Source organism: Colletotrichum siamense (genome assembly GCF_013390195.1).
Source record: "Colletotrichum siamense strain Cg363 chromosome Unknown KSG_Cg363_contig01, whole genome shotgun sequence".
Classification (NCBI taxonomy): Eukaryota; Fungi; Ascomycota; class Sordariomycetes; order Glomerellales; family Glomerellaceae; genus Colletotrichum; species Colletotrichum siamense.
The window spans coordinates 662,414-674,469 of NW_023501014.1; the positions used below are offsets into that span (position 1 = coordinate 662,414).

A 12,056-nucleotide genomic window follows, 5' to 3' on the forward strand; every position below is an offset into this window, starting at 1 on the left:
ATTTCTCGTAAGGAAGTAAAATGAACACTTAGTGAGTCATGGATGTACCTCAGTGATCTTTCGTATTGCATGTTGTTAAACACCATTATCCTTGCTAATTAACCAGCATGTTCCTCGAAGCTTCAAGCAGGAATGAGAGCCTCAACCTCGATCTCCACCTGCATACCCTCTAGCCCAAGCTTGCCAATTTGGATACAAGTCCAAATAGGTCGGTGATTGGGGAAAAGCTTCTTGAAAAGCGCCGTCATAACATCAAAACTCGAATCCATGTCGAGATGATACGAGCGGATTGCATGAATGTCGTTGAAGGTCAGCCGAGAGTCGACGGCCTTGAGGGCCTTGAGAACATTGTCGAAGGCAATGGCGATCTGCTTCTCAAGGTCTGGAGTGATGGCGCCGTTTTCATCCCACCCGCCTTGACCGGATGTGCGGACAATGTTGCCCAGCTTCACAGCTTGAGAGTAATGATATTGCTCCGCATTGGATTCGGTACCGGGATAGTTGAAGAACTGTGCCGATGCCATGTTTCAGGATTCAGATTCTTGTTGCAGAGTTGAAAGAAATTGATTCGTGGTGGGCTTTCGTAAGTGACTTGGTTTGCGGATTGTGGCCAGTGATGGAGACTACCTGAAGTCATATCTACTGCGCCTACTTATCTACGCGTCTGGTGCCAAGCTCTCGGTAACCGCGTCGACCGATGTCAGACTACCACGTGTTGAAGCACAGCCAACGCGGGGTTGACAGGGGCCATCAGGTCGTGGGCAGCAGTATGGTCGATCTAATTGCTAATCTGGTGGCGTCATTTGAATACTCCTCACGCGGGCCGCTGCCTTGACTCCTATCTGAACGCGGAGGGATGGATAACTGCGGGTCGATCTTGACTGTTGTCAGTCCGTCATGATGTCCAGGTCCAGGAAGTGGTCCATGTTGTTACTGGACCGGGTATAGCGCCATAATGCGGGGTGTTTGAGGGTGAGCATTCAACCGATATGCCCGGCTCCGGGCAAGTATGCACACAAGTGGGTTGCCAAGATCGGAGCCGCATATAGCTCCATCCTGCAAAGAGATAGATTAAGACGATCGGCATACCACTTTTGATGTGGAGCTTCGGATGGATATCTCATAACCGGAATGGGAGAGCCTCCACGTTGATAACAACCTACATTCGTCGAAAGATACGACCAAATGGTCATGATAGTGGAAGTTGTCACTCTCCAAGTCCTATCTTTATACGGAGCATGGTTATCAGCGCTTGATATATGATGGGTTTTTTGATACCGTCAGCTGGGGTTCGACGTTTTCGTTAAATTTCCTGATAGAGGTGATCCGATTCTGATAGCCCCTCCTCCTCGGATGTGGCCTCCGTCTTGAGGGAATGATGACCAGACCTGTAACTGTGCCGTCTCCAAAGGTTTGCGGAGTAAATTGAGCCTTCTTCCGTGGACAAAGTCTCCAAATCATGCAACCGAGAAAATAAGTTAGATGATATGAACCTTGTATTCACAGCCATAGCGTCGAGACCCAAAGTTTCCACACCACATATCAAAGGTCTGACGACTATCACAGAGATCAAGAGTGAAGAGCCTATCTCGGCTGTTGAGGCCGCTGGTCAATGGCAATTTGGAATGCTAGTAGTGGTACAAGCCTACCCGACTTCGAGACAGAGTCTACGAATATGCTAGGGATACAGAGAGCGTACTACTACCTGCTGAGACAAAGAGTTCTTTGGGAAAGGGTTCTACGTGTTATTAAAAAAGGATTTATTCTAGACTGCGGTATTCAATGAGCATTAGCTCCGTGCTTCTCGACTAGCTTCCAGTATTGTGATGCAGCATTTCTCCTCAGCGGCTTGCCGATGAAGATCATGACCACACACAAAGCCCACAGAGCCACACCAAGTGCAGCCGTCAGGATGAACGCATTTCTGAGGCCAATATTCTCAATCATTGGTACGACAGCGTAGCTGAAAGCAAAGCCTAAAGTACGTTAGCTTGTGTGCTGCCGATCGAAAGCGTGAGAGACTTACCCATCGTATTACGAATCATAATAACAGATACAAATCCTTCTCCAGCAACTTCCTTGAAGCTATCCAGAACGTATGTGAAGGCCAGACTAGTGCCTAAAGGTAGCGTGACTGAGATGATTCCCAATCCAAAGGCGATGCCAACCCAGTGAATACCCAGCGATGCTCCGACTCCGTATAGAATGCATCCGATGGGATGGGCAATGAGTGCCACGATGCCGAGCCAGAGGCGATGCTCCGGTTCCATCACCCCGCCATGTCTGCGTGCCATGATCACTGACAAGGCATCGCTTGCCCACCCAGAGATAGCACAGCCAATGGAGACTCCAATGACAGCAGCCAGGTAGAAAAGACCAATGACGTTCGAACCGAAGTTGTAAGGAGGATTGCCGAGTATCAGGGCGAGAGACCCGCCGACAACATTGTACCATGATAGGATGCCGCCAACAAGAAGGCCCGCGAAAAGGACAGTCGGAAACCGCAGCAGATGAAAAGGCAGAAGAGTTCGTTTGAAGTTCCTTGGCTTGCGAGAGTCTTGGTATCCCCATAGCTTCAATTTCGACCAGAATGGCCGATCGGTAATAGAGCTGTATCCCTGTGGCTCGTTGATGTCGATACTAGAGTTTATCGTCGCGACTCCAATGTTGTCAGGCTGGGGTTTTTTGGTCTTGTTCACAACCCTATCACTCAAAACTCCTCCCTCAGTGTCAACAGCGTCAGCTTTGAGCCCTGCCGTGCCAATGATCTCCGGGTGAACACTCGGTCGGTAGAACATCGTCTCCTCAAAGAAGAGAAACGTTGAGACGCTGAGCGCGCCACCCAAAATGGACAGGATGTATTGAATCCATCGCCACCCCAGGGCTTCAGCCACAAATCCTGAAGCCACGGGGCAGAGAAAAGCACCGCACCATAGCGTCCAGCTGTAGATTCCCATGTAGAACCCCCTTTGGTGAACGAAGAAGAGGTCATCAATGATGACCTCGATAAGGGTCTCCATCGGGGAGGAGACAACGCCGAGAATGATTCTGTTGATGTAGAACTCGGCGCTCGACTTCGTGTATGCGGACCAAAGAGTGACGAAGGTCGTCAAGACAATGGAGAAAACGAGACTAGGTCGTCGGCCATAGACCAAAGCGAAGTTTTGGGTGATCAGTGTTCCCCATCCAAGGAAGAGGTACATCAGGCCATTGCCCGTACTCAGGTTGGCGACTGATATTCCCGTGTCGGCTTGTATTTGCAGATAGGCGGGCGAAAGACCGGAAACAATGGCGGCAATAAAGAAGCACCAAATCATCACCCAAATGATGTTGAATGTCTTGCGCTTCTGAGTCCACGCGAGCGGATCATTGGGGTCGTTGCTCGGCTGAGGAACAAGCACGATGTTGGGTTGGCCACTTCCGTGCTTCACATCAAGAACACCCTGGGTGTCAACGAGTTGAACCGTTCCCGGAACCTCAAAGGAAGACATTGGCTGTGACATGACAGCTGTTGAGATGTAAAATGAACAAAAAAGAGTTTGTAGCTTCTCGGCCTGATTCAGCGCAATTGTGTGCAGCGAGCTGACGATATATCACGAGAATCTCCGAGGATTATGGCTAATTCCAAACTGCCGAATGAGTGGTCGTCGAATGCAGGATTCCTGCATACCATGTTCTAGGTTGCATATACTGGGTTCTGTGCCTTTATGTATCAAGAGGTCTCATCCATGCGTACGCTAGACCGATCGGGGGAAAAAGATGGGCCAGCACCACCTGGTCAGTCGCCCCAGCATGAGTCGCACGAGACGACTGCAAAAGTCACTGCCCAGGAATCGTAATCTTTAGTATTAGCTATCCGGGAGCCAAGGATGGCCACGTATAGAAGCTAGAGATAGAATTCTTCTAGGGTAAAAAGCGCAGGAACGGCGCTCTTCCCCGCATGAGCCCCGTTGTGACCAATGTACCGTTCTGATAAGTTCTCGTTCGAGAAACTCCACTACGTCTAGCTAAGTAGTGACTACCGGCGTTCAGGCCGAGATAGTTAACTTCATCGCCCGAGTTGTGCATGGGATGCGCGGGACGAAGCTAGCGCTATCAAGCTACCGAAGTAAGCTGCAGTAGCCCTCATCGCGGTGCCTGATAACCAGGTTGGCGATGAGAGAATTGCAACCTCACGCGAACCTTATTTGCTTCTAGACGGAAAGTTTCTCGGCTGAATTTTGACAATTATAATCTAAGCGGAATCGCCCTTAACCTTGTTTCTTCTCACGAAGCCATAAGCCTGAGGCCCAGACCCCGTGGACCGCCTTCGGCCCTGAATTTTTGGGTCCACATTGGCCCGGATTCGACGGCCCGTTACGACCCCACGACGTCCGTGTGAATGGGTCTATCTCGTTGACGCCCCGGCAGTCCCCCGGAACACGGAACACGTTATCACCACCACGAGGCATCACTGAGATCGGCCCGCTTGACTGCCATACCAGCGCTGAATCATTAGAAGCTGAAACATTGGCTTCGTATTCCATGTCAGATGCTTCAAAGGCATTAGAGCAAGTGGGTGCTTGATTGCTAGCAATAGAGTTCATAGTCCTGATAAGCCAGATGGAAGCTTCACTCGAAGATATCCCACATCGTATATCATACTACTTGCCCAATGCCATAACGAACATTACATCTGCTGTGTACCAAAAACCCAGAAAGGATCGTCCAAATACCTACTTTTCTTCGACTTCAACCTGTTTGCGCCTAACCGTAGGCAATGGCTCGGCGTAAACACCAGTCTTCTTCCGCTTGTCTCTGCGACTCGACACACAACACCACACACAGCAACCGCACAGCATGATTCCTATAACTGAAGGAATGACTGTGACCAGAACCAAAAACTCAGTAAGACCACGATTACCTTCAGGTCGGTATGATATTCTTGTCGTAGCAATCGCTTCGCCGGGCACCCAAGTATCCAACGCCGTTGACAGACTTGGTGGCGGCGGAGACAGTGTCGAGGTGTCGGACTCTTGCCATGTGATGTGCCATGCAGGATGAAGATCATATCCTTCGGTATATACTGTGGTTGATCCGTTTGAATATATAGCCGTGCGATTACCATATGTGTCATAGTAGCTGTTGAAGTACCCCAAGCATACCGGATACATGGTCTCGATTGGCAGTATGTCTGAGGTAGTTGTGACTAGTCGGTAATTTCTTATCATTGTTAGTAATTTCAGGCGACCTATGGGGATGCCAAGACGGTGATAGCGCCAACCTCAGACAGCAATATGCCGTGGATAGTGTGGTAGAAGATATAGTTTTTGTAGCCAGGAGATGTGCTACCCAGCCACTTGGACACACTGCAGGACTGAAGTTCAATTGCCTGCGTCCGTCGTTTTTCTTCCACTGGGATGGCTGGCATGCTGAGATGCGCGGATTAGCCAAATTTGAAAACGCTATATCAGTGGTCCCTTTTGTCGTCCCGTCTACGTGAATCCACATTGCAGCCTCTCGAATAGTAGCGCAGTCCCAGGGATACCTGAACGGAGTTGTGAGCGCATCCTTTTCAAGTTCCGTGGTTGACGCTAATGCGACAGTTGAAGTGGGTGCGAGTGTCATGGTTGTAAAAAGTCGAGTGCTGGCAGGTTTTGGAAGACTCTTTCCCATTCAAATGAGGAAGTCAAAAGTGGGACGGCAATAGTGTCTCTAAATACCCCCTCCCCCGCGGGAGCATTTCGACAATAAATTCGTATTCCAGGCACAGCCGCACAGAGCCTGTAGACTGAGCAAGCGTTAACGCCAACCGAAGTCTCCGTACCAAGACAATGTCCCATTGCGAGTGGCTCAAAAGGCTCGCTTCCGAGAAATTGTCATCCTCAAATTCACTGGGACCTTCCTAAACAGCGTTAGCAAAACCAGGAGGTGACTAAAATTGGATATGCCTCTGCTCTGTGCCGCATCCGCCACAGTCGACTTTGATCTCAACCCGTTTCCATGGATGTTATGTTGGAAGTGACTAGTGACTACCCAGCCCACGGCGTTATCCGAGGATTTCTATTTGGCACCCGTCTTGGGTGTAGCAACTACGTCGGAATCGCCCGCTTGCTAGCAAATCAATGTAAATCTATAGTTGACATGCTGCATTTTACTGGGCCCATTTTTAAAAGACGCTCAGTATGGCACCTCTGAAAAATGTCAATTTGTTCTAACTGAATAAGAAACGACTCATTCGAAATCTAACTGATTGCTAAGTCCAGGCTCAAATGATGGTAATGACTGTAATGCTCTATTGATCAAAGAGACTTCCGGGGTGTCGTCGCAAAGGTCGATCAGGCAATTGGGTGCAGACGTTAAGCTTCCATTTGGAATTTACGCCTTCTCCTTCGGGTCTTTTTGATCTCGTTCATCCTTTCCCCAATTCTGAGGATCTTTTCTCCGCGCAACGGCAGCGCGGTGAGTGTTCATCATTATTTCTTTCGACTTGACTAAATTATCATCCTCTCTTTTCTTGTCTTTGTCCTGCTTTTTGTCATGGTGCATATCATCCTTTCTCATGGACTTGTCATACAAGACAGTTTGGCGTTCGAAATTGTCGTCCGAATCGGTCTTCCTATGCTGCTTGTCACCCTTGCTTGACGACATACTAACTATAAACAGTAACCAACCTTAGCAAATTTGGACTATTCACCTATCAGAGCACGAAGAGAGGAACTCACTTGAAGAAAGCGTTGAATTCAACGTATGATGATATGTTGCCTGGATCGTCTTTAAAACCAATATACGCTTGATTTGAGACTGCTTTGAATTGAAGCATCAAAAGGCCGATCTATTCGCAGGATTTTATCGTGTCCTTACTTCTTCACGAAACGGTCATCTCGAAATAGGCATCTTGTGAAAGGTGGTGTGTTCACGAACACACGTCTTAGAAATTGTATCTGCCTCGAGTATGCTTCCGTCCAGTTGATGGCTCGAACTTGTATTCTAATTCTACAATTTCAGACATGTCTTTCACTTTCTGGCCACTGTTTTCGGTGGAAGATACGAAGAACCGAAGAGATTCATGTTCTGAAATGGGTGTTTACCAAAACAAAAGTGCACATCAATTATGGTTTCCCTTGGCCGATCTCCGACATAATCAAGTTTTACCAATGCAAACCGCTTTGATGTCTCGTTGGAGGTGATGGTTTTCACAACGGTTTCCTTTTGTTTTCTCCTCCACCCTATTACGGCTGCGGTGAATCAGACCAGGCTGGAGATAGTGAAAGCTAGTGTTCAGGGTTATGCTGATGAAAAAGCGGGCGTTTTCCCCCTCTTGCTTCGCTCTTGTTTCCTCCCCCCAAAAAAACTCCCAATTCATTGCTGAACAACGTGGCAGGCCCCAATGAATGGAGCTACAGCTGCGGTATTGGTTGGAACGGATGAACAGTCTACTTAACCCACCAAGCCTTACATAAGGGTGCCGATGGGTGGGGGCTGTCAAATTGTTGTCGCCAAGGATTGTGCCTCACCGCAGCAGGTGGATGACAAGTGTAGGTCAGCTGGTCACCGCATTTTACCAGCTTCCGGTGAGCAATTAAAAGGCTTTACCTGCTTTGCATGGTTTCTCTGCCTGTGGTTTTATTTTGTTTGTTCAATCTCTCTTTCCCCACCAAGCTCCCCCGCCCCCGGGCATGACGACATATCAACTCTGGACGAATTCTTTCTGACAGTGCACAACGCGAAAATGCGTGCTCGGCAAAACTCCGACAACGATGCATGGGACCGGAAGGACGACGGTTGGGACGAAGCTGTGAGAGAAGCTAGTTCGGAGTCCCGATATCGCCAAATCACAGCTTTCGTCGAGCGAGTCTTCGAAGAGTGCGCAATGATAGCCTTTCCAATATACGTCGGCGGCTCACATGTCTCATACCCAATTCGATTCGGAGGCTCTCCTCTTAGGGTCGTGGTACGGTTACCTCTCACGGATCAAACGACTTTCGCCGCAGAAAAGCTCTTCTTGGAAGCTGCTACGACCGAATGTCTCTCGAGGCAGTCTCAGTTATCTGTTCCCAGAGTCTATCATTATGGAATGGACCCTGAGGTAGGGGCGTTTAGTATCATCCAGGATTACGGTGCCAGAACGAGTATGTGTGAGTTAATGTGGGCTCAACGACCAGATGAAAGCAATATGCCGATCTTATCTTCTGAAATCTCAGAAGAAAGACTCAAAATGCTTTATCTGGATATGGCCCGTTGTGTGCTCCAGATCGCGCAGCCCGCATTTCCTCTTCTCGGCTCTCTGGTCGGCACGACACCTGGATCATGTGCTGTATTAGCGCGGCCCATCACTCTCAATATGTCCAGTATGGTGCAGCTCTCTAACGTTCCCGAATCAGTGCTGCCATCTCCAGGTTCCACGTACCAATCAGTTGATGATTGGTACGTGGCTTTGGCTGACATGCACATCGCGACACTTCTATTTCAGCACAATGACATTGTGTCGTCGGAAGATGACTGCCGTTGCAAATACGTTGCGCGACAATTATTCCGCAGACGAGCCAAGCAAGGCCAACTTTCCAACTTCGGGTTTGCTGAGGATGACTGGTCAGCCCGTTCTGTCGCCGATCAATCGAGGTTAGCGATGCCCCCTCGGTCAGGCTCTTTCCGCCTTTGGAATGATCATTTCCGGCCATCGACTGTCCTGATGAATGAAAGCGAAATGGTTCATGGTGTAATTGACTGGGAGTTTACATATGCCGCGCCAACTCATTTCGTCTTCGATTGTCCTTGGTGGTTATTGCTCGAGTGGCCTGAGGAATGGAAAGACGGCATTGAAGAATGGGCGTACATTTATGAGATACGGTTAGGAATATGGTTATCAGCATTGGAATATGTGGAGGGTGAGATGGGTCCAGGTTCCTTTCGCCTTTCGACTTACATGCGGGATAGCTGGAAGACGGGCCGATTTTGGTTGAACTATGCCGCCAGAAACAGTTGGGCGTTTGACAGCATCTACTGGAAGTATCTAGATGAGTTATTCTTCGGTGCCAGGGACAATGGAGTCCCGCATGAGAAACTCTGGGAGACGAGGTTGCATCTTCTGGCGGACGAGGAACAGGCAGCGATGGAGCCGTTGGTACAAATCAAGATGGCAGAATCGAAGGAACGAACTTTGATTGACTGGGAAGATGAGAAAGCAAAGCAACGTATGTCATCGTTCCTTTTTGATTAGGTATTCAAATACTGCATTCCATATTTCTCTGCGAGGAAATTCGAATTGAATTGAGGGCAGCGTGAATTTTTCCGCCGCATCCCCTCGACCAGCAATAACATCAGTTTCAATCAGCAAATACTTTTCTAGAATCCACATGTCTTCTTACCCGGGCAGATACTTTCAACTAATCCGACGAGAAACTACTTACATCAGCTATCACCTGTGCTGATTGAATATTGCTTAAAAGAGGAAAAATAAGACAAAATCTATAAGACAGCCTCTATCGCCATTGCTGCTGCTCTCGTCGTCTTTATTGTATAAAATCATTGTCACAGAATCCCCATGGCGAGCGCTCTCTTTACAGAAAGTTGCTGGCTAATTATCTGACACAAGAGTCCTCAAGTCATCTTGCGAGTTACAGGCGCGCAGGTCATTAGGAATAAAGGTCTATTATAGGAGTAACTATTCAGAAGGGTGGTCTATATCGTAGGCTAATATTTATACGCGTAGCTTACGTAATACTATACGTTATGTGATAAGTAGTGAAGCTATAGCTTAAATTAAGGGTATTATAATATACCCCCTTAAACGTTATAAATAGCTGAAAAACCTATTCCTTACTACTATATACTTAAAACCTAGCTAAATTTATTATATAAAATATATAAAAATAGCTTTTAAAGTAATAAAATAAATAAATAAATAAAATTAGCGTTTATAGTTATATTTATAGAATATAAGAGTACTTAATAAGGTTACTTAGTGATTAAAGTAAGTTATAAATATATTTAGAATTAATAAAATTTCCTAATATAGTTAGTATAAGCTATTAAGTATAAATAGTAAAAGTAAATAAGACCTCTTATACTTTTTTATAATTAAATTTTTCTTTTTTAAACTACTTATAATTTATAAAAATAAGTTTTTAAAAATCTTAAATTACTTACTATAACGCTTATATACTATTATAATAATTATTAGATTATTTAATATAATTATTAGAACTTTTACTAACTATTTTATAAATTAGAATTTATAATACTTATTAATAAAAAAAAAGCTACTATTTAGATATATAAAGTATATAAGTATAAAAAAACTACTATTATTACTAATAGCTCTCTCTCTATCTCTAATAATAATAATAATATTAAGGAGTTTACTATACTCTCTAGCTTTTCTATATTTCCCCCCTCTTACCCCCTCTATTTTACTATTAAAGAGGTTAAAGATAAAAGTAAGTTTAACTCCCTATATATATACTATTTAGAGTAGTTTTAAGCGTTAGAAGTATTATATTAATTATTTAGAATAGCTCTCTAAAGACCTCTCTATTATAAAGTCTCTTATAAAGAGTACTTTAAGTCTACTTTTATAAATAAGACTTAAAGTTATTATTATAACTTTATACTTACTTTTATTAGCATTTTTAATATAAAGTATTATAAAAAGAATTAGTATATTTTATATACTTCTACCTCTTATAGCTACCTTTATATCCCTCTAATACTTATTATAATACCTTTTACTTACTACTTTTAAGAAGTTATAAAGTCTAACTTTATAAACTAAGCTATAAGTATAATATCTTTTTAGAAGTATTTCTTAATTTTAAGAGCGTTTTTTATATTTTAAAAGCGTTTTTTAATCTTTTATTAACTTTAAATATAGGATTTTAATTACTAGAGAGCTAATATCTAATATACTTTTATTTTCACTTAAAGTAATATTACTAAAACCTTTACTTTTATTATACTTATTTTTATACTTCTAGCTACTCTTACCTTTATACTTACTCTTCTTTTAGCTCTTATTATACCTATTATACTTACTACCCCTCTTATTATACTTATTATCTTTAATACTATTTTTACTATTTTCTCTCTACTTAATAATAGATAAAAAGTCCCCTTTAGCTTTACTATAGCTAATAAACTTCTTATAGCTACTTTAGCTTAATACTAATAGAACTAGTTAGATATATTTATTACTACTTCTTAGACTTATTAAAGCTAAGTTTTATTATTAAGTTTAAAAAGTTTCTATATATATTTAAAGCTTTAGCTTAAAATAATATTTACTTTTAAGTATTTTAGATTTATTTTTAAGCTCTTATAAGCTAAATTAAGCTTTTTAGCTATAAAGCTAAATATAGACTTTCTAACTACTATACTACTTTATTTCTTATTATTCTTATTTTAAATCCCTTATAATAAATATATATATATTTATTAAGTTTAATAATATATAAAAATATTTAAACTTACTTTTAATAAGGTTCTTTATAAAACTATTAATAAGTATTAAGTTTATAAGTATATAAGCTATATTAAAACTACTTTTTTAGAACTCTTATTATAACTATATATTCTAAATATTTATATAGTAGAGATATATTACTATATATTCTCTATTAGTAATTATAAGTTAGATTATTTATTAATTATTATAGTTAATCTTCTAGATATCTTTTTTTATATTTAATACTATATCTTAAAAGAGTTTTTTAAGTATTATTACTTCTTTTATAGTATTCTTAAAGCTTAAAAACTTTACTTCTATTATAAATATTATAATAGTATTTTAATATATAGCTTTCTAATATATTATACTTCTAAAGAGGAATATAATATATTTTTAAACTAATCTCTATATTTCTTTATTATTAGTAAATAAAGTATTACTTATAATTTAGAAAACTTATATATTTCTTATATTTCTAAAGTAAAGAGTAAGGAAATATATTATATAGAGATATTAGATTATTTAGTTAACTACTATTATATAAACTAATAAAAGGTTTATAAGAAACTATAAGAAATATATAGCTATAAAAGCTATATCTAGATATATTATTATTACTAAATAAAGTATA

At 42.6% G+C, this 12,056-nt stretch overlaps 3 protein-coding genes across 3 annotated transcripts; all 3 read right to left on the reverse strand.

Moving 5' to 3' along the window:
- Positions 1-122: 122 nt before the first annotated feature.
- Positions 123-524, reverse strand: yjgH (RutC family protein YjgH; the record flags this gene model as incomplete). Its single annotated transcript, XM_036632013.1, has 1 exon — positions 123-524. The coding sequence occupies one exon, from the start codon at positions 522-524 to the stop codon at positions 123-125; it is 402 nt and encodes a 133-aa protein (XP_036501227.1).
- Positions 525-1,779: 1,255 nt separating this feature from the next.
- Positions 1,780-3,503, reverse strand: CGCS363_v000165 (putative MFS-type transporter; the record flags this gene model as incomplete). Its single annotated transcript, XM_036632014.1, has 2 exons — positions 1,780-1,976; positions 2,027-3,503. 2 exons carry the CDS (start codon positions 3,501-3,503, stop codon positions 1,780-1,782), a joined length of 1,674 nt encoding a protein of 557 aa, XP_036501226.1.
- Positions 3,504-5,112: 1,609 nt separating this feature from the next.
- On the reverse strand, positions 5,113-5,410 carry CGCS363_v000166 (uncharacterized protein; the record flags this gene model as incomplete). Its single annotated transcript, XM_036632015.1, has 2 exons — positions 5,113-5,202; positions 5,264-5,410. 2 exons carry the CDS (start codon positions 5,408-5,410, stop codon positions 5,113-5,115), a joined length of 237 nt encoding a protein of 78 aa, XP_036501229.1.
- Positions 5,411-12,056: the final 6,646 nt, after the last annotated feature.